The sequence below is a fragment of the Colias croceus genome, chromosome 23 (genome assembly GCF_905220415.1).
Source record: "Colias croceus chromosome 23, ilColCroc2.1".
Classification (NCBI taxonomy): Eukaryota; Metazoa; Arthropoda; class Insecta; order Lepidoptera; family Pieridae; genus Colias; species Colias croceus.
The window spans coordinates 1,617,503-1,640,405 of NC_059559.1; the positions used below are offsets into that span (position 1 = coordinate 1,617,503).

Sequence of the window (22,903 nt, forward strand, 5' to 3'; positions counted from 1 at the left end):
CCGCGCACTGGCGCGACGTGCGCAAGCAGCTCGCGCAGCACGCGGCCGCGCCCGCCTACCGGAGCGCGCAGCAGGTGTGTGTGTGTGTGTGTGTGTGTGTGTGTGTGTGTGTGTGTGTGTGTGTGTGCACCGCGCACTGGCGCGACGTGCGCAAGCAGCTCGCGCAGCACGCGGCCGCGCCCGCCTACCGGAGCGCGCAGCAGGTGTGTGTGTGTGTGTGTGTGTGTGTGTGTGTGTGTGTGTGTGTGTGCACCGCGCACTGGCGCGACGTGCGCAAGCAGCTCGCGCAGCACGCGGCCGCGCCCGCCTACCGGAGCGCGCAGCAGGTGTGTGTGTGTGTGTGTGTGTGTGTGTGTGTGTGTGTGTGTGTGTGTGTGTGTGTGCACCGCGCACTGGCGCGACGTGCGCAAGCAGCTCGCGCAGCACGCGGCCGCGCCCGCCTACCGGAGCGCGCAGCAGGTGTGTGTGTGTGTGTGTGTGTGTGTGTGTGTGTGTGTGTGTGCACCGCGCACTGGCGCGACGTGCGCAAGCAGCTCGCGCAGCACGCGGCCGCGCCCGCCTACCGGAGCGCGCAGCAGGTGTGTGTGTGTGTGTGTGTGTGTGTGTGTGTGTGTGTGTGTGTGTGTGTGTGTGCACCGCGCACTGGCGCGACGTGCGCAAGCAGCTCGCGCAGCACGCGGCCGCGCCCGCCTACCGGAGCGCGCAGCAGGTGTGTGTGTGTGTGTGTGTGTGTGTGTGTGTGTGTGTGTGTGTGTGCACCGCGCACTGGCGCGACGTGCGCAAGCAGCTCGCGCAGCACGCGGCCGCGCCCGCCTACCGGAGCGCGCAGCAGGTGTGTGTGTGTGTGTGTGTGTGTGTGTGTGTGTGTGTGTGTGTGTGTGCACCGCGCACTGGCGCGACGTGCGCAAGCAGCTCGCGCAGCACGCGGCCGCGCCCGCCTACCGGAGCGCGCAGCAGGTGTGTGTGTGTGTGTGTGTGTGTGTGTGTGTGTGTGTGTGTGTGTGTGTGTGTGTGTGCACCGCGCACTGGCGCGACGTGCGCAAGCAGCTCGCGCAGCACGCGGCCGCGCCCGCCTACCGGAGCGCGCAGCAGGTGTGTGTGTGTGTGTGTGTGTGTGTGTGTGTGTGTGTGTGTGTGTGTGTGTGTGCACCGCGCACTGGCGCGACGTGCGCAAGCAGCTCGCGCAGCACGCGGCCGCGCCCGCCTACCGGAGCGCGCAGCAGGTGTGTGTGTGTGTGTGTGCGCGTGTGTGTGTGTGTGTGTGTGTCTGTACCAGCACTAAGGGTGCCCGTACACGGACCACTTCAAGTAGTTGAGTCCGACGGCTTGAAGCCGCGACCATACGGTGAACTATAGACATTCATTCATTGCCGTACACGGACTGCTCGAGCAGTCGCGACCGCTTCAAGCCGTAAGCCGTCAACTGTGCGGTTTGTAGCGACAGCTCGATCAGTCCGTGTACGTCGCTCAGCCGTTAACTGCTCGCTCTAACTCGTGTTGTATGCGTGTGCGCAGATGGAGCGCGAGTTCCGCGACTACCAGCGCGACAAGGCGTTGGCCGCGAAGGGCGCGCTGCGCCAGCTGCTGCTCGAGACGCGCTCGGTGACGCACCGCACGCTGGCCGCAGTGAGGGACTCGCCCGCCGCGCTCACCGCCGTGCACGACGCGCTCAGGGGGGACGCCAGGTGAGCGGGGGGGAGGGGGGCGCCAGGCGAGCGGGGGGAGGTGCTACCAGGGGGGACGCCAGGTGAGCGGGGGGAGGTGCTACCAGGGGGGACGCCAGGTGAGCGGGGGGAGGTGCTACCAGGGGGGACGCCAGGTGAGCGGGGGGAGGTGCTACCAGGGGGGACGCCAGGTGAGCGGGGGGTGCTACCAGACCAATTATATCAATGTTTTTACTACACGAAATTTACGATCAAAAATATGGTGGCCTTTTTTTTTGCTTTGTCTAATAACATATTCAATGAACCTCTATATCACTGTGATACACACAGTAAGGAAACTTCATACAAAACGTTCGAAATGGCTCACGCACACAAGCAAGCGTGTTTACGAGAATCATAAGGGTATTCAGGGAGATCGATAGTAGCGGGTGATACATCCTCAGAATTTGAAAGACGATACATATTATAGAAAAAAGTTTGTATGTGTTGATGATATTTTCGATGTGTGAGTAAAAGTGATGTGCACACATACACCTACCCACCAAATATCACCCTATAGCTTCAACAGTGCTTACGTCATAATTTCATCACAGGGGCTTAGTTTCCTAACTGTATGTATCTGTCAACTGTGTCTATATCATGTATTGATCAATGCACACGTCTAACAACAAACACTTGTGAATAAAAAAAAACCTTCGAATTTGATATTTTATTCTTATTTCCTACAGTTTCGCGGCATGTTTTTTTCTTCTATATCAAAATGTTCAATAAACTTATAATATGTATTTATTGTGTTATTCTCATTATTCCATACAGATACACAGCGCTAGAGCACGTACCTGAAGAGAGGGAGCAAATAATTATGTCATATCTCGAAGAATTGGACAAGAAGGGCCCCCCACCACCCCCCACAGCCACAGAGCCCTCGAGACGGGCTAAACCTTGACATGGTAATATAAATGAGTCATTTTTATTATAAAACTACTAGCTTTCCAGCCGCGGCATTTCCGAGGGATTTCCGAGATAAAACCTATCCTATATCCTTTCTCAGGTATCGGGTATCTCTATACCAAATTTCATGCAAATTGGTTCAGTAGTTAAGGCGTGATTGAGTAACAGACAGACAGACAGAGTTACTTTCGCATTTATAATATTAAGTATGGATTAAGTTCCATTCGAGGTATAAAGAAAAGGTGAGTATTTAAACCAGTAACCGTTAAATTAAAGTTTTAGACAAAAATAATTCTGGTTATAGGATTGCTAAACTAATATTCGTCGCTTGTTTAGTTACTCGCGTACTCAAATTCATACCGCTCGCGCTCAAGTTATTAAAACAATATATCAACATCAGTTTTTTTAGTCGCCCGTTTTTAAGGCTGGTTGCAGAGCTTGACCGACCATCAGTGCGTACGTCAGTCGCGCTTGTCATATGTATGGAAATTCATAAAACCGTTCATAGCTAGACCGACCATACGCACGCGTATTGTCATGCGCATTAGTGTCATAGTCATACAATTGTTGATGCGTATCGTCAGGACCGACGGTACGCACTGACGGTCGGTCAAGCTCTGCAACCAGCCTTATTCCAGTAAAGAAAATAATTATTCATTTTTGCCCATACATTTTTATTCGACTTAATATAATTTGACACTAGTTTTGGGAACATTTTTCATTTTTATCCCACAATATTATTAATTTATTTGTTTTTATTGTAACTTTTTAATTTTAAATGTAATATTGTTGCTTGTTCTTTTTTTTCAGTCGCCATTTGACGGAGATGTCGTGGAGAGAAATTTGCTGTGAATAGATGTCGCTAGTGATAATTTTATTAAATAAATGACGTGAATTTATAATGGTGTTTTATTTTTTGACTTCCTATTTAAATCTTGACGATTGCTATAAATTACTAATATCAAAACCTCAATTTTAGTGTGTGTTTAAATTATAACAATTAGAATTTAACTCAGAGTTTACCGTGTTAACCCAGGCTGGCACAAGCGGGCCTTAAAGCTCGCTTAAATTTGCTTAAATTTAGTGATGCAACGAATACTACTTTTACGAATACGAATACGAATATCAAACCTAATATTCGGCGAATACGAATACGAATACGAATATCTCACCTTGGTAATAAAAGACTTATTTATTTAATAAATGTAGTAATTCAAACTCAAACTCAAACTCAAACATTCATTTATTCAATTAGACTACTATTTAGTAGCACTTTCGAATCGTCATTACATAAGTATTTTAACATTTACCACCGATTCGGAAAGCAGTATCTATGGAGAAGAATCGGCAAGAAACTCCATAGTTGCTCTTTTAAAATCATGTCAATATTACATAATATGTAACTTATATCTAACTTATACATAATATATCATAATATGCCAAAGAACTGTCCTGTGGCTTTTACGCGACAACCCTCCATGGGTCTTTATCGTCCATAACGTAACATAATGTAACTCTTACTGTACTCTTCTAGTAATGAAAATTTACAATAGGCTAATTTTATTTAAAAAACATAAAATTCGTAGATTTTCTGGTTTTAGGCGATTTTATTTTTCAGTCTGGATGTTTCCAGCCGTTGAAAAGAGTCTTTCCGAAGCGACTGTACATGGCTTCAGTGAAAAATATTTTTCAGACTTGGAAAACGGTCGTTGCGGTTAAGGGCCTCTGCACACGTCATATTTTTACGCGCGATTTTTAAATCTGTAGTAAATAGAGTTGCGTACAAAAATATTCGTTTTTAAATATTTGTATATTCGCCGAATACGAATATTCGGTAAATGTCTACTATTCGGCGAATACGAATATTCGTATTCGTATTCGTTGCATCACTACTTAAATTTGCTCACAATTTAGAAAAAAATAATAATATGTCGTAGCCGTCCAAAACTTAAGTATATCATTCATACTGTCGTCAGACCATTTCTGTACTAATTACATATTAAACAGTGATTAAAGTAGTAAAGTACAAAGGCAAATTAGATTAAAGCCTACGTCCACGCTGGTCGATGCAGATATCTGTTTTTACATTAAATTAATGTTAAGAAAGTTTGCAATGAATTAGCGATAGGTTGCCTGCAAAAAAATGGTCTCAAGAATCAGTCAAGTAACAATGTACCTAACTTTTACAAAGCGCTTGTATTCTATACTTTTCTCCGGGGCCGGGCTATTTAAAATAGTATATTGACATTTTATAAGTGAAATACATAATTAAAAATTCTATAATTAATAAATTTGAGCGATTTCGTCTTTCCAGCGGTACCTGGGACGTCCAACCGGCCGGCGTCCAGATGGCTGTCCCAGGTACGCTCGTTTCGCTGCTCGATCTTCCCCCATTCTTTCCACATAGCCGAGCCATCGGAGTCTTTGGACTTTAATCTCATGGAGGCTCTTATTGTCGGAGGCCAAGACTCACTTTGGGTCCCTGCGCCACTCTAGTAGTAGTAGTACTAAGTAATAAATTTGAGTTTTGGCATAAAATTGACCGCATTCTTATATATATAAAAAAAAACGTTTTTGATAGGATATAACCATGATATAACTAATCAATGTTAAGATTTATCGAATTATTAGACTATTAGTGGCTCGCACAGTATGAGAACTAAAAACACAATATTACGAAAATAAACTTTATTAAGTCGAACAACAAGTACCTAGAATATTCTATGGTCATCTGGTAAAATTCGTAATAATATTAGTACTAACTAGATAAAAATACTGGTATCTATATTTACTTATAATTTGTAAAAAATATAGCGAATTTTCTTCTAGTGCACGTATTTCACTGTGACACAACAATAATTTTGAATATAAAATTTAACGTATAAAAAAAAGGTCTATCGAATTACTTCTTTATGAATCTATAAATATACGAGTTCCATCAGAGACAATACAAACTATTCAATAAACACTAATTTAAAAGCTAAAAGTCGAAATCCTCTGCAGACATCCTAATACGCCTTGTTGGCAGTTCCCATACTCGCACTCTACCTTCAGTGTCGCCAGCTGCGATTCGGCACAACCTGACGAAATATTTCAATTGTATGTAGCAAGAAATATAAAAAAATATCATTAAAAGATTCCAAAAAGCTTCATCTATAGGTAACCTACAAATTTTACAACAGCAGAGAATATAGACTTAAGAATATGCTAAATCTCCCCTCACGGATATTTCACTTACAATAATTACGCAAAATACATAATAAATTTTTAAAGAAAATAAAAAATTCTATCACCATACGGGATTCGAACCCGCCTCTTACACCTGGCTTCTAGTCCACCCGTGATCCCGCCAGAGCAATCAACTGCACCTCTAACACCTCTACAAATTGTGTGTTTTAGTAATATTATTTTTTTTTTTATAAAATATCAACGAACCCAGCCTGATTAATAGCGACGCAAGTGACACACGCGTCTCCATTGAAACCCTCGACTTGAACAGCTTTACCGACAGACACGTTGTACAGTTTGAGCAGATCTCTCTCGTTTTGCGCTAGCCCGAGCAATACGCAGGGCACGGTGGGTAGCCAACTCATGCAAGATATGGGGAAGTCTAGACAGAGGACCTGAAAATATTATTAAGTGATCAAATGAAATCAAAATGATTGTTGCACAGACACAGAGACTTAGTTAAGTACAAATAAGAATTTAATAAAATATTTTTATTAAAAGACCACAAATTTCTGTGATATTAATATATTTTATTGCTATTAAACAAAAACAATTGATATATTGGCCTTATGTTTGTCTGCCTGTCGTAAGGTCTACGCTTTATGAAAGATTTCGAGTAATCGAACCTAGGTTTCAAATTGAAAGTAAATGATTTAGAATGCTTGCGGATTTTTAAAATAATCACAGTATTTCTACATATTTTTGAGCGACATGAAAAATAAGAAAATCTGCTAAAATTTGAATCATTCAAATATTTATAAATTCCGATAGATGGCGCTGTATTAAAAATTTGGTATAAGACAACTTTTCGTTGACCATACGAACGATGCCGCGCGCGGAAAGCTAGTAAATAAATCAAACCAACCTTCAAAGCGCTGCTCTGTTTAACGTCATAGACACGCAGCTCCGAATCCATAGATACGGAAACAAATATATTCGGCTTTTGCACACTAAACGCTATATCAAGCACACAAGTATTGTGACCATCTAACACATCAAAAACGGGATCAACATTGTCATTCTGGGATTTAATCTTGCATAGATATAACGCCCCACTTCTAGAACCAACTATGAATATATCCTCTGGTAGCTTATCTGAGCTTGGTCGCAACGGAGACGGCTTTATGAAGTCGAAGCATGTAATGTCTGGTGTAACTTTACGAGTCGCGTTGATGTTATAACAGATTATGTTCTCGAACACTTTAAGGTTCGCATTCACTTGCCACGCGTTGAGAGTGCCATCGCTGCCTGATGAGAACAGCACCTTAGGAAAAATGTGTATTAATTAACAATTTTTTTAAGAAATTACTATCTCTATGTTATTTCTTACTAGAATTTAACTACTGATATTTATTTAAATATGTACATGCAACGTCAAAAATATTTCTTAATAAAACGACAATCTACAATTTCACTTTGCCACCATAACTTAAAAAACAACGGCTTCTTAAAGCACTCGTAGATCACTAAAGCAAAGTTAATGTGTTCGACTTCTTTACTCATTCTTTCTTCACAAAATATCTAAAGATACCTTAAAGGATAGATAATACCATGATGGATAAAATATTTAGTCGATTAACTAGCTGTTGCCCGCGACTTCGTCCGCGATTACGTCGTTTTTCGTCATTCGTCGTTTAAAAAAAAATACGTGACACTTTATTTTTGAATGTTCTTAATTATTGTCTCTTATAAAATTTAACTACATTAAAATTGAACACTGATAAAAAAATCTTAAAATCTAAAGACAACATGAATGAATGTGATTTAAATTCTACAGTACTTAGTATTTCAAATAATAATCTAAATTAAATGTAGATTAACAGTTTGAGCGCACCATTATAGAATATGTACCTAAGTATTAAATTACGTCAGTATACATAGGAACTTTACTAAAAACACGATGACTTTCTTTCGCGCTCGGTACCACAAACTAAGCATGTTTGTGGTACCTACGTGGCCCGCGTCCGAGTTCCCCTCCGTTGCTATGCGAAAATACATTCGTTGCTCTACGGTAGGAAAAATTGTAATACTGTGGCCTGGGCGTTATAACACGTTCAGGGAGTTCCTGAGTGCCGATATCACCATCTTGAGGAAAAGCTTCTAATGTCGATTTAAAACTGCATACATACGAATTAACCTGTTCTAAAATTGTGAAATGAGTTCAGTTTTAAATTTGAGAAATATTGATTTCTTGTATTCCACTATTCGTTGTAGTCGAATACAAAATATATTTAAACAAACTTAGGTTGGCCTTCAGGCAAAAGGGATCCTATCAAATGGTAAACTTGACCTTGTATCTTAAAAGTAAGCATGAAAGGACCTTCTGATAATTATTGAGCACCAAAGGATCATTTGAAACGCACTACTATAAGAGCGAATATTGTCTAACTTAGATTACTTTAGATTGCACAGTATGTTCCTCTAAAAGTAGTGATTTCAAAGGTTCCGGTGTATCTTCAAACGAAAGCCGTCTCCTTACTCCACTTTAAAGCATGTAAAGCATGCAAAGAACATACTACGTTAATATCGCCTATACAGAAGATGATCTGTAATAAATTGTGAGGTTATAAGCAAACCCACTTTTATATTTGTCGGACCACACCACCGAATTCGTAGATTGTTTACCTCTAAGTCATCAAGACTATGACGAAATCGTCTGCAGTAAGACGGGCCTCTCGCAATTCGTCCGTTTTCAGAGACCGAATAATTTCAATTCTTAATCTTTCATTAAACAAATATTAATCGTTCTTGTCTCAAATAATTGTAATATTCGCGTCCCTACTCTAGTCATTGCTTATGCTCATGTTCATCTTCAAGAGATCGAATAATATTATGATGCACCCTATCATTTGTCAAACGGTCTTCATATTGAGTAAAGTTTCAGATTCTCGAGATAAAATATGACTGTAGTGATCAGTAGTGAGACGTAATTCCCTCTCAGTGAGGGTTTCGGTCTAACGGGATAATAGGGGAAACCGGGTTTGTTTGTCTCACGGGTTGGTTGTCACAGCGGTCTTAACACAAAACTGAACTATCGAATAAGTCTGTTGAACAGCGCAGCGTGGCAAAAGCGATACAGTGACAACGCTGTCCCCACTTCGCGTCAGACCGCCCCGATCTGCCGTGAGGGCCTTTTTTTTTTAGTGGGGAAATCTTGCATAGATACCCACGGCCTCCGGGGAAGAGGCCGTGGGTTATGTCGGATTCCTACCGACCAAAACCCCACTGTGTTCCGTCGAGCCGCATCAACGACAGGGCCACGGGTATGTGTAGAATTCATCCGTGACTGCCGTGAGGGCCTCACAAGTGTTTATTGTTATCGCACAGATTTTTGATGATATGAGGACCGAATATGGTCCTCATAACATCACTTTTTGTGAACGACAGCGCCCTTTAATTCAATGCGAACACCATCAGAAAAAAGGAAATATTTTTAATTGTGAAAAAATATTAATATGATTTTAACATAAAATATTATGTCTGTGAGTGTGTAAAAAAAAAGACGGGTTGCACTCCGGGAGTGCCGGCAGAAGTGAAAACTTGATTATTAACGTTCAGCATGTTTGATATTTTGGAATGGTATCTGTCTTACGCATGGAATATAAGGGCTAAAAAAAAAACATCGGTCTTACGCTTTTTCGATGGTCACGTGTCCTGAACTCCTGACGCGAGTTTTAGATTTTATACCCAACGCCGCTAAAGAAGTTTTCACTTCAATAAATCCAGCTAATAACACATCAAACTTATGTTTATAATTAGGTATACGACATGAAAATATATTAATTACCAAGCAATAATAATACAGATAAATACTGAACATAAGTATAATAGTTAGTATTAAGTAGTATTAGTTAAAATATACTTTGACTGTTAGTCAAAGTTTATTTTTACTAACAACATGTAAATGAAGAAGAAATAATAATTACCAACGAACTAACCTTTTCTATAATACTTAACGCGGCACATTTTTCAAATTATCTTGCTCAACTCTGCTCAAACATTTGAGGGTTTTGTTGGAACTTTAATGTGTCAAAACTATGATATATCTAAACTACGATACTACTTGAAATAACTTGCATGCGGAAATGCTCATTACAATTGTGAATCTAAAGAATAACTAACAACATACTATTCAATTTTATTGAGCTGATGAATATCTTTTGCCTGGAAGAGATCACCGTCTCCTAATAAATATACTGTGTTTTCTTATAAAATCGTTACATAATTTATTTTATTTAGTAGTTTAGTTTTTGTTATTTTTATGTAAAAATGAGCTTGAGCAATGAGCTTATACATATTTGGCAAAAGTATACATAAATTTTTTATAATTTCAGGACCGCAACTTAACTCGGAAAATATGCCTATGGGTTATTAATAGAGAAATGATACACAACAAAGTTATGTTGGATCCATTTTATTTATAAATAATGAAAATGATATATTTATAAAATATAAAACATATTAGTTAGTTATGTAAAATGATTAAAAATAAATAAATGAAGCAACTACGATTCAAAGAAAACATCTTTTTCAGTGTGAAAATGCTCTTAGCAATCCTGGATGATGAACTGTATATCATGTACTCTGATCCCAGTACGGTCGGTACCTCGATAGCCATAACGATAAATATTATAATCAGATAACCGCAAAGTCAAAATAAAAACATTACTTGTACAGTTGTGAGTGCAAAATTTACGTTTCATTTGGCAATAACATTTTTTCGGTACTAAAACGTAGTAGTTTGATATGTGGCTGGCTGCCCCTCCTCTCCTTCCTGAAAAATATCCTCCAAAATTTCCCGAGATACTTCCAATGATTGAACCATTATGATTAACACTATTATTGATATTGATCAATGATTGAACCATTGGACGTTGGACATTAACTTCAGTCAAAAATTAACGAAGCGGATGATTACTAATATTTCCACTTAATCCTCGCTGCCACTATCTTTATCACCAAATCATCAATTTTCAAGTGGTGTTGTAAAATTGTCAGCAGAAATTGTCTTCCAAAGGCGATATAATTTTATGAGCATTGAATCTGTAAATAAAAAAATCAAAAATAAATGGAAATCTATAAAAAAAGCTACTTAAAAATAAAATTTTATCAAAAACTACTATTCCCAATGCACCTCAAAATCGTGTAAAAGTCATATATAAAAGAATTCATCAATTCATCATTTTATTATTTCATTCTAAAATTGTAATATAATACCAACAAAAAACATGAATTGCTATCATTATAAAAAAATAAATACCTGTATGTAACAACTTACCTTTAGTGGGAACGCATGATGGTGAAAATTCACAAAACACGAAGATTGCATTTCATATTTTTGGTTTTATGGCATTCAATAGTCAAAAGTCGATTTCTCTGTCCCTATGTCCCTTTGTATGCTTAAATCTTTTAAACTACTAACTTTATTAGGTTTTAGACAAAGCGGGCGAAGCCGCGGGCGGTAAATTTATAAAACACGAAGATTTTTAAAATTGTAACTAATGAACACAATCAATATTAGATTAATTACTGTAGATAATGGTGTTTAGTTTTACTTAAAATAATAAACATCTACCCTCACTTTAAAAAAATGTAGTATATTTATTATTTACACGAAATATACCTTATAGGGAAGGGAAGATATGGGTTAAAGAGTTAAATAAATAACATGATTATATTATATTTAAATTATTAATTTTCAACAGTGTATTCAGTAGTGTTAACATGTAAATTGATTTGATTTTTACGAAATCTCATAGATGGCGCTGTTACAAAATTAACATTATACAACTTACATTCTTTAAACTATGTTTCTCTTCCCAAGTTACTTAAATGGCATAATTTTTATAGTTTCAATCTAGATATTGTCAAACAACATTTATATATGCGTCATTTAATTATTAATTTCCAATAGTTTCAATAATTGATTTTTATAACACTTCATAGATGGCGCTGTTTCAAATTTGTCTTTATACTGCTAAGATTCATTTAACTGTTTCTCTGCCAAAATTACATAAATGACGTAGTTTTTATAGTGTAAAGGTAGATAATAGCATGGCTTACTCAAAAACAACATTTAAACATGAGTCTTTAGATTGTACGCTGTCGTAGTACACGGAATATGTAAGAAAAATAAAGGTTCACAGCTCCTCCCCCGTAGGTGATAGCTTGATAATATGTAGCCTATAGCCTCACCCGACCTGTTAGTAATATTCATGCAAAATTTGAAGTCAATCTATGCAGTACTTTTCAAGATTAGCCCAGACAACCATACAGACAAACAGACAAACAGACAATAATTCTAAAAACTATGTTTTTGGCTTCTATATCGATTATAGATCACGGCCCAAGTATTCTTTTAAAAAAATATTCAATGTACAGTTTTGACTTTCCTACGATTTTATTATATGTATAGATATGTTCTATTATTAATGTTTCAGACAAGTTTTACCTAGGTACCTGATTTTTTTTAAAGAATGAGCATTTGAATGCTATAAAGTTCTGATTTAAAGTTTTACCTGATCAGCAGCGCCTCGTCGCTTGCCCTTACTATGGATCTGCATCACCAAGTATATGTTAGCCAATGGAGCATCAGCCCACTGCAAGGCGGACACACGTCGAGAACCGTGACATCCAGAAGGAGAAGCCAATTGCGTGCCTTCTTCCAAACTTCCATTCATCAAATTACACAGCACTACTTCCCCAGATGTAGTCCCGTATGCCAATAGAGCAGCCACAGAAGGGTGGTACTTCAACACAGAGACGCAGTTCTTCTCAGAAATGTCCAAGGCATGGACGAACTTGTCACCGCCTGCGCGTTTCAAAGTGTACACTTTGATCAAGCCTGAATTCTGGCACCAGACCTCATGATGCAATTGTCCGATGGACACGGCTAACGAATTCCCCGCGCTGCTCCACGTTAAGCTAAGAATGGACGACTGATGGTCTCCCGAACCTATACCGTCCTGGATTTTCAGCTCTTGGAAAAGTTTCGCGTTCAGAACCTCCTCCTCATCGGAATCTGAGGAATTGTACACATTTTCTTTGTCGTTTTGGTCCAGTTGGTCCATCATAGCAGGGACGACCTTACGCAGGAACTCATTCAGGCCGGGTGGCGGGTATTCCTTGAGAACGTCGTTTGTAAAATCGTCTGGTGACGCGGAACAGCCAATGTCGTTTGAGGAATTCGTCTGGCAACCGACGCCAGACTCGCTGAAGTTAGTCTGTGTACTGTTGCTCATTTCAGAGCGTTTTTTCGTAGCTACACTATCGAATCCTACCACTTCGCTGTCGTAACCGCTGAGACCGGACATTTCTGCAAATATTTTTGTACGGCCGACGCTATTTTGTTTGTGACTTTGTGTTGACGCGTTGCTATGGTGACGCGAGTGTTGCAAAGGAAAATTTAAATCACCTCTTAATTATTATAATATTTTGAATAATTCCCCGTCTAATATAAGTTACGCTAAACCGCAGTAAAACATCTCATGCCTTTGGAAAGATCCATTATGAAGCGCATTTGATACACTTCGAAATTTATAAATTTCAATAGATGGCGCTATATTGAAATGATGCATGTATGATAATTACTACAAATTTTATTGACGGTGCTATTCGTTGTGTGCGCGATGACACTATTCAGGACTTGTCATCTGTCAAATCATTTCAACTGATGTCAACTAGATGTTAAGATATTTTTGTGATATTGATTTTCGACTAGTTTTTCAACGAAATTGGAAAAAATAGTGTAAAAAGTGAGTGTGTATATTATACCTAGCGATTTTCTTCCTGGTGAAAAAATTTTTTTTCTCTTCACAGCAGCTATCCATTTTTGTCTTTGCTGTAATGTCCACTTTGATGTTGGAAACGAATTAAACTTGCAGGAACTGTTTTTCCCATTGTTTTTACAATTTACGACACAGCATGTACTATGACCCATATCGCTAATTTTTATGTTTTTACTTAAAATTATAAAGGAAGTTATGAAAATAAAGCAATTTGACACATGACAGCCCAGAATTAATTCACATTTCTGCCACGTCGTGCGCTACGGTCGATTTGCCGTTCCCTACCACCCACTTCGCACATAGCCAATACCTATATAGTATATTAAGTAGGTAGATATTATATTTGCTTGTTAAAAAGGTTCAAAATTGGAAACACGTATTTTTCGAAGAGTTCCTTGAAGTTTATGTATGCTGATTGGATTTGTTAAGCAATAGAAATCTGGTATCTAACAAAATCAGCGGTCCACAACATAAAGAAAATCTCCATCGAAAAACACAGGGTTCAATAAAAAATATAAAATTATTATTAAAGGTTTATTTCCAAAACCGTATCAAAGCCATAAGCATACATTTTTTATACTATGTAGTGACGTGACTAACAGGAAAAGTTGTTCTAGACTGATTTTAGTATGGAAAAACTAGTAGGGTAAACGCAGCTATCAACGACCCATCGAAAATCTGAAGGTATTACCGACCTATAAAAGTAATTCGAAATTTAAACGTTTCCAGAACTATTCTAGCTATAGGTAGGCAAAGTTATACATGAATGTATTACTTGAGCATCGTATACTTTAACGTTAGAGTGAGTAACTGAGCAAAAAAGAGTTAAAATGCGTAAGTTGCTGCGGGGTAGCGTGGAAGCAGGACGTGTCGTACTGTTCCGTTGTTCCTTCGGGTAAGTACTGTGAGTATCTTTTTAAGACATTTACAAACAAATGACATCTATACTTTAATTTATATTACTAAATGTCAATGCATTTAAGTGTCAACTTTTCATTTCTTACAACATTTTATTAATAAAAAGTAATTTGAAACGATAAAACTTAAAATTAAAATGGGACGGTGTTAGCTTCACCAGTTTAAGTCGTGGCAGGTATCAACGACCCGTAAGTCGGCAATGGCAGCAACGTAACTTTTTGGTTTATTTTCTTTTATGTTATTATATCACACTAACACAAGTGGTTTTATGGACCAGTTTAAATCTAAGCTATGAGTCTTCATAAAAATCTATTAGCGACTAAACTTTTTTGTCTAGTGTTGTGTCTTTTAGCGTTGTCAATTTATACAAAGTTATGATATTTTCGAGGATCCCTATCGAATAGTTACAGTAGTAAATCATTGTTTTTTTTTGTTTAAACAATATGCATTTGTTCATATTTTGTATGACATTAATCAATTATAATCTATTTTATAGTCTGATGGTCAAATGAATTAAAATAACCATTTTTTATGGGTCGGTAATACAATTTAGGTTTATACTTACATACTTTAATACCGACCCATGTGGGTCGTCAATAGCAACTATAGGAAGCTATTACCGATCGAATATAGATTGTTTAGTTTCTCATCTACAAATTCAAATTTGCAGAATGTAGAATAAAGATGTTTGTATGTACAGATAATATTGATCCTTAAACATTCTGCTCGTAATTGAGCGTACAAATATATTTTTATTACTTTTATGACATAATAGGTGCCTATTAAAAATTATATTTTTTTAGGTTAAATTAACATAAAACATATAATTAGGTATATTTTTTCCAGAAATATGGAGCGACGAAAGCGGCGAAAAGTATTCAGTAAAACACAACTCGCCGAAGCAATCAATCAAATAGCATAACGAAATATCCTAGACTTTGAAATCCTTAATTTAATATATGTACATATATTAATAGTATTATGTTGACAACAAAAAAATACGAATATATTTGCATTTTTATTTCATTTTATTAAGATCGGTTATCATCATCATCACTAGCTTCTATACATTCTATTGCTGGAAAAAGGCTTCCTCTCACATACGATCGGGAATAGCTGCATAAAAATCGTTTATAGCTTCACAGCCGTTTTTATGGGTCGGTAATAGCAACAATCGACTAAGTCACATTGGAAATTATTTTTTACAAGATAATCCTTTATTAGATTGTATTTGCTTCAATAAATACATTTTTTATACATAACACTAGCATATAAAATGAAATTATAAATCTTTAGAAGAACAAGTATACTTAAAAAATATGGTTGATTTTGAAATTGCCTTAGAAGGGTCGTTAATACCTGCGTTTACCTTACCCGTTCCTGTGGGATTTCCGGGATAAAAAGTAGCCTTTCGTATTCGGGGTCTTCAGCTACCTATATCTATACATATAATAAATCTGTAGAAGGGTCAATTCTGTACATTGAAAATATTGAAAAAATAAATAGCAGGGGGTGTTACTGGATCGATACCAAACCCAAATGAAAAAAAAAAAATGAAAAAATATATTTATTTCTCATACACACAGTTTTCATATACAGAAAATGGATGAGTCCTCCTAGTAAGTTTACAAAAACCTGTGTCAGGAGGACCCGCTCTTCCTTAAGAGTGGGCATAAAGGCAGAGAATTTCTAAAGTTATGGGCCCCGCCCTAGCGCGCCATGCCGCGCGCAATCTTTCTGTGTGCGTTACCCAGGCAAAATGTTTTGCTTTAGAGAGATGAGACTTAAACAAATAATTAGTGTATCATGAGGAGCAATTTGTTTACTAATAGCAAAATTTGTTTGAATTGTAGTTTTTAAGTTATTTAAGAAAAACAAATTTTGCTGGAGTAACGTTTGAAACGTTACCCAGGCAAAATCGTCTTTCAAAAATTAGTTTCAGCACGGAACCAAATACATGAATAGATAGCTTTTGTTGCGTAGTAAATGTTTATAAATAGCAAAATTTGTGTGTGGTTCTTTAGTTATTTAAGATTTTGCTGCGGTAACGTTTTGGGATTTCCCAGATCTCGAAAACGGCTCAACGCAGAAGTTTGAAAAAAATACCAATAAAAGACCTCAATTTGTTTAAATTTGTTTAATCATTAGTTTTTGATTTGGTTGACGTAAACCAATGTAATTAAATGGTTTCAAAAATCAGAAGAAGCGGGTTTACATGTAAACCAATACACTTATAACCAAATAAACAGCTGTAAAAAATACCCGTGGTTCGACGCTTGTTTACATCAGAAATATTAGATTTCATACTTTACACATTAAGAAGATAAAAACAAATTTGATTTATTTTAGACTGATCGTACTTTAGCGATCAAATACGCAGTTCCCATAACATTAAGAAACATGGTATACTTTAAACAAATTAAAATGATTCCTGAAAATTCCTTCCTGTTAATTGCAGCTTTGAATTACGGCTCTAATGAAAGTTATCTCAAAAACAAGATTATGTCAGCAATTCTCTAATGAGCCGACCAAATTGAAAAGGTCACATAAAAGCGACCGCACCATACATAAGCGCAACCATCTGAAATGAACAGGATAATATAGATGTTTTGTTAGTACAGTTGAATACAAAAGTTTTCTGGTCAGGTTAGTTAAAATAATAAAATGGTTAAGATTCATTATTTTTATTTAAAAAATCAGTCTCATACAAATTATATGTATTGCTTTGCCTTAGCATCAACATTTTTAGTTTTGTTACGTGTTACTTAGAGTGAATATTTTAACATTACATGTGACTGCCACAGGTGGATAACCCGTGAACCAATCATTGTCAAAGCGTCGTAACCTTCTTTTAACTTAATGTTGAAATATCCACTCTAAGTAACACGACATAAAGCTCATATTTCAATACCACAGTGTGACTTGAGTTGGAATTGAGTCGGCGTTGTGTGTGTAATGTGCAAAGCACATTTAATGTTTTTTTTTTACAAAATATGTATTATTGGCTTGCCTATATTTCTTGCCCTTATGAGGGACGGTTTCGAGTATATTCTATAAAAAATGTATATAATCACAAAACTTTTAATCACATCACATCACATCACATCAAATCACAAAACATTTGGTTTAACAGAAACAACAAATTAAGTACTAAAAATATAGCTACATGTATATATGTTTGTATTGTTTTAAATCACACTATAAATTATACACTATGATATTACACTTTTATTAACTAGTAAAAATTGTGTAATATGGTACTGCACTTAAAAAATATTAAAAAATCGGCTTCACGAATAACGTTTTTCTGCTTAACTGTACAAAACATCGGTTACCAAGCTGCTAATTTGCGAAGATTACCCGTACGTACGGTGCAGTCGCTTTTACGTGACCTTTTCAATTTGGTCGGCTTATTAGAGAATTGCTGACATATTCTTGTTTTTGAGATAACTTTCATTAGAGCCGTAATTCAAGGCTGAAATTAACAGGAAAGAATTTTCATGAATCATTTTAATTTGTTTAAAGTATGCCATGTTTCTTAATGTTATGGGAACTGCGTATTCGATCGCTAAAGTACGACCAGTCTAAAATAAATCAAATTTGTTTTTATCTTCTTAACGTGTAAAGTATGAAATCTAAAATGTCTGCTGTAAACAAGCGTCGAACCACGGGTATTTTTTACAGCTGTTTATTTGGTTATAAGTGTATTGGTTTACATGTAAACCCGCTTCTTCTGATTTTTGAAACCATTTAATTACATTGGTTTACGTCAACCAAATCAAAAACTAATGATTAAACAAATTTAAACAAATTGAGGTCTTTTATTGGTATTTTTTTCAAACTTCTGCGTTGAGCCGTTTTCGAGATCTGGGAAATCCCAAAACGTTACCGCAGCAAAATCTTAAATAACTAAAGAACTATACCACACACAAATTTTGCTATTTATAAACATTTACTACGCAACAAAAGCTATCTATTCATGTATTTGGTTCCGTGCTGAAACTAATTTTTGAAAGACGATTTTGCCTGGGTAACGTTTCAAGTGTGCGTTACCCAGGCAAAATGTTTTGCTTTAGAGAGATGAGACTTAAACAAATAATTAGTGTATCATGAGGAGCAATTTGTTTACTAATAGCATAATAGTAGAGGTGTTAGAGGTGCAGTTGATTGCTCTGGCGGGATCACGGGTGGACTAGAAGCCAGGTGTAAGAGGCGGGTTCGAATCCCGTATGGTGATAGAATTTTTTATTTTCTTTAAAAATTTATTATGTATTTTGCGTAATTATTGTAAGTGAAATATCCGTGAGGGGAGATTTAGCATATTCTTAAGTCTATATTCTCTGCTGTTGTAAAATTTGTAGGTTACCTATAGATGAAGCTTTTTGGAATCTTTTAATGATATTTTTTTATATTTCTTGCTACATACAATTGAAATATTTCGTCAGGTTGTGCCGAATCGCAGCTGGCGACACTGAAGGTAGAGTGCGAGTATGGGAACTGCCAACAAGGCGTATTAGGATGTCTGCAGAGGATTTCGACTTTTAGCTTTTAAATTAGTGTTTATTGAATAGTTTGTATTGTCTCTGATGGAACTCGTATATTTATAGATTCATAAAAATTGGAATAAGGAAATAGTAATTCGATAGAACTTTTATTCTATACGTTAAATTTTATATTCAAAATTATTGTTGTGTCACAGTGAAATACGTGCACTAGAAGAAAATTCGCTATATTTTTTACAAATTATAAGTAAATATAGATACCAGTATTTTTATCTAGTTAGTACTAATATTATTACGAATTTTACCAGATGACCATAGAATATTCTAGGTACTTGTTGTTCGACTTAATAAAGTTTATTTTCGTAATATTGTGTTTTTAGTTCTCATACTGTGCGAGCCACTAATAGTCTAATAATTCGATAAATCTTAACATTGATTAGTTATATCATGGTTATATCCTATCAAAAACGTTTTATATATATATATATATATAAGAATGCGGTCAATTTTATGCCAAAACTCAAATTTATTACTTAGTACTACTACTACTAGAGTGGCGCAGGGACCCAAAGTGAGTCTTGGCCTCCGACAATAAGAGCCTCCATGAGATTAAAGCCCAAAGACTCCGATGGCTCGGCTATGTGGAAAGAATGGGGGAAGATCGAGCAGCGAAACGAGCGTACCTGGGATAGAATTTTTAATTATGTATTTCACTTATAAAATGTCAATATACTATTTTAAATAGCCCGGCCCCGGAGAAAAGTATAGAATACAAGCGCTTTGTAAAAGTTAGGTACATTGTTACTTGACTGATTCTTGAGACCATTTTTTTGCAGGCAACCTATCGCTAATTCATTGCAAACTTTCTTAACATTAATTTAATGTAAAAACAGATATCTGCATCGACCAGCGTGGACGTAGGCTTTAATCTAATTTGCCTTTGTACTTTACTACTTAAATCACTGTTTAATATGTAATTAGTACAGAAATGGTCTGACGACAGTATGAATGATATACTTAAGTTTTGGACGGCTACGACATATTATTATTTTTTTCTAAATTGTGAGCAAATTTAAGCAAATTTAAGCGAGCTTTAAGGCCCGCTTGTGCCAGCCTGGGTTAACACGGTAAACTCTGAGTTAAATTCTAATTTTTATAATTTAAACACACACTAAAATTGAGGTTTTGATATTAGTAATTTATAGCAATCGTCAAGATTTAAATAGGAAGTCAAAAAATAAAACACCATTATAAATTCACGTCATTTATTTAATAAAATTATCACTAGCGACATCTATTCACAGCAAATTTCTCTCCACGACATCTCCGTCAAATGGCGACTGAAAAAAAAGAACAAGCAACAATATTACATTTAAAATTAAAAAGTTACAATAAAAACAAATAAATTAATAATATTGTGGGATAAAAATGAAAAATGTTCCCAAAACTAGTGTCAAATTATATTATAGTCGAATAAAAATGAATGGGCAAAAATGAATAATTATTTTCTTTACTGGAATAAGGCTGGTTGCAGAGCTTGACCGACCGTCAGTGCGTACCGTCGGTCCTGACGATACGCATCAACAATTGTATGACTATGACACTAATGCGCATGACAATACGCGTGCGTATGGTCGGTCTAGCTATGAACGGTTTTATGAATTTCCATACATATGACAAGCGCGACTGACGTACGCACTGATGGTCGGTCAAGCTCTGCAACCAGCCTTAAAAACGGGCGACTAAAAAAACTGATGTTGATATACTGTTTTAATAACTTGAGCGCGAGCGGTATGAATTTGAGTACGCGAGTAACTAAACAAGCGACGAATATTAGTTTAGCAATCCTATAACCAGAATTATTTTTGTCTAAAACTTTAATTTAACAGTTACTGGTTTAAATACTCACCTTTTCTTTATACCTCGAATGGAACTTAATCCATACTTAATATTATAAATGCGAAAGTAACTCTGTCTGTCTGTCTGTTACTCAATCACGCCTTAACTACTGAACCAATTTGCATGAAATTTGGTATAGAGATACCCACAGAACAGTAAAAACAAATAGAAGTGCTATAATGTCATAATTAGTATGAAAACCAGTGTCGCCAAACCCACACATTTAAACCGATAGTTATACAGTACACTACAAGTAAACTATGCCTTTGATTGGACAGCTTAATTTGAGTAAAAACTGACTTAGGTTATAAATTCAGCATTTCAATATGTACCCTAACGCACCCTGTTACGGTTTATTTTAATATAACATCCCTATGCATATTTAGCTGTTTTGTTTCTCTTTGCTCCGAAATTCCAAATTCGAAAAACATTCAGCTACTCCACAACAGAGGGCGTTAGTTTTCGATAGATATAACTTTGAACCTCAACACATAGAAATAAAGTTGAAATTTGTGTCACTCTACATTAATGACATTGACTTGATATTAATCTGATGCTATGCTCTAAGGGATGTCAGCCTTGTTATCGATAATTCACAAATAAATATTTTTTGGTGCATTTTTTTTTTCTTTCTATTATATGAGTATAGTACAATGTGCCACATTTTGGAGTATGTTTATTACTACTAAGTAACTATGTCTTTTCATATTATTATTATTAAATAAAAAACGGAATAGAATAGTATAAATCTATATTTACAAAATACAAACAGAACTTATGCATAGCTTAAATCTTGGAACTGCCGTAGATTTGATGTATCGGCGGCCTTTGTTAGACTTCTTAGTGCTGTTCGGCATCCAGTTAACTCGTCACGTTGCATTTATCCATTTCTCTTTTAAATTAGCCTCTTTGGGAAATCTATAAATAAATTGGATAAATGAAAGCTAAGGAAAATAAAATAAAATTTAATACATATTTATAATGTTTGTCTTTTCTAAAGTATCGATACTGTCGATATAAGCTACAACCATCACTAAACCGAAATTCGTTTGTTTATTGCAATAATATTCCAGAAAGTCTTGTTTGCTGTTCAATCTATATTAGTACTAATTTCTTATGGATTAAGGTTCATTTTGACTTAATATTTTTATAAATTTTTGACAAATTACGACAAGCGAAGTTATAACATAAAATATATTTAAAATAAATTAAAATAAGACTTACCGATGGTATGAAATGCCTCCATTGCTGATATTATTTCGTCTGCCATCATTTTTCCACTCTAATACCGAACAACACGCCCTAATTAATGAATAAATATGGAAAAAAGGTTTGACAGCTGACAACCGACTCGAATATTTTTCTGCGCACAACTGAGACCAAGTAAGGTGATCTTATCTTACTAGTGACACGTGGGCCACGCCCACATCGCACTTCTATTTAGTTTTTACTGTTCTGTGGAGATACCCGATACCTGAGAAAGGATATAGGATAGGTTTTATCTCGGAAATCCCACGGAAATGCCGCGGCTGGAAAGCTAGTAGTTTTATAATAAAAATGACTCATTTATATTACCATGTCAAGGTTTAGCCCGTCTCGAGGGCTCTGTGGCTGTGGGGGGTGGTGGGGGGCCCTTCTTGTCCAATTCTTCGAGATATGACATAATTATTTGCTCCCTCTCTTCAGGTACGTGCTCTAGCGCTGTGTATCTGTATGGAATAATGAGAATAAAACAATAAGTACATATTATAAGTTTATTGAAAATTTTGATATAGAAGAAAAAAACATGCCGCGAAACTGTAGGAAATAAGAATAAAATATCAAATTCGAAGGTTTTTTTTTATTCACAAGTGTTTGTTGTTAGACGTGTGCATTGATCAATACATGATATAGACACAGTTGACAGATACATACAGTTAGGAAACTAAGCCCCTGTGATGAAATTATGACGTAA

The 22,903-nt window shown here is 36.6% G+C and overlaps 3 protein-coding genes across 12 annotated transcripts in view; 1 reads left to right on the plus strand and 2 right to left on the minus strand.

Annotated features, from left to right (window-relative positions):
* The window catches only part of LOC123702279 (transcription elongation regulator 1-like), a 60,534-nt gene extending 57,020 nt beyond the window's left edge, over positions 1-3,514 (plus strand). For all 6 annotated transcript variants that reach the window (XM_045649976.1, XM_045649979.1, XM_045649977.1 and 3 more), the window contains 3 exons: positions 1,516-1,685; positions 2,481-2,614; positions 3,426-3,514. In XM_045649976.1, the coding sequence (XP_045505932.1) occupies positions 1,516-1,685; positions 2,481-2,610 (300 nt within the window). In that variant the 3' untranslated portion in view covers positions 2,611-2,614; positions 3,426-3,514. The remainder of the gene's footprint in view (positions 1-1,515; positions 1,686-2,480; positions 2,615-3,425) is intronic.
* A 1,774-nt stretch (positions 3,515-5,288) lies between these two features.
* Positions 5,289-13,366, minus strand: LOC123702282 (cytoplasmic dynein 2 intermediate chain 2-like). Its single transcript, XM_045649988.1, has 4 exons — positions 12,362-13,366; positions 6,709-7,107; positions 6,051-6,238; positions 5,289-5,695 (listed from the first exon to the last, which is right to left on the minus strand). Exons 1-4 carry the CDS (start codon positions 13,154-13,156, stop codon positions 5,596-5,598), a joined length of 1,482 nt encoding a protein of 493 aa, XP_045505944.1. The 5' UTR covers positions 13,157-13,366; the 3' UTR covers positions 5,289-5,595.
* Positions 13,367-20,301: 6,935 nt separating this feature from the next.
* Positions 20,302-22,903, minus strand: part of LOC123702285 (transcription elongation regulator 1-like) — a 61,752-nt gene continuing 59,150 nt past the window's right edge. For all 5 annotated transcript variants that reach the window (XM_045649994.1, XM_045649993.1, XM_045649997.1 and 2 more), the window contains 2 exons: positions 22,525-22,658; positions 20,302-20,390 (listed from right to left, as the gene is read on the minus strand). In XM_045649994.1, the coding sequence (XP_045505950.1) occupies positions 22,529-22,658 (130 nt within the window). In that variant the 3' untranslated portion in view covers positions 20,302-20,390; positions 22,525-22,528. The remainder of the gene's footprint in view (positions 20,391-22,524; positions 22,659-22,903) is intronic.

What these genes read in the sequence shown, in the direction of transcription:
- LOC123702282 (XM_045649988.1), bottom strand. Translation starts at nt 13,156, where the DNA reads ATGTCCGGTCTCAGCGGTTACGACAGCGAAGTGGTAGGATTCGATAGT. An exon ending in GACGAGGCGCTGCTGATCAG is followed by an intron (nt 7,108 to 12,361) that starts GTAAAACTTTAA and finishes ATTTTTCCTAAG; the next exon opens with GTGCTGTTCTCATCAGGCAG. An exon ending in AACAGAGCAGCGCTTTGAAG is followed by an intron (nt 6,239 to 6,708) that starts GTTGGTTTGATT and finishes TAATATTTTCAG; the next exon opens with GTCCTCTGTCTAGACTTCCC.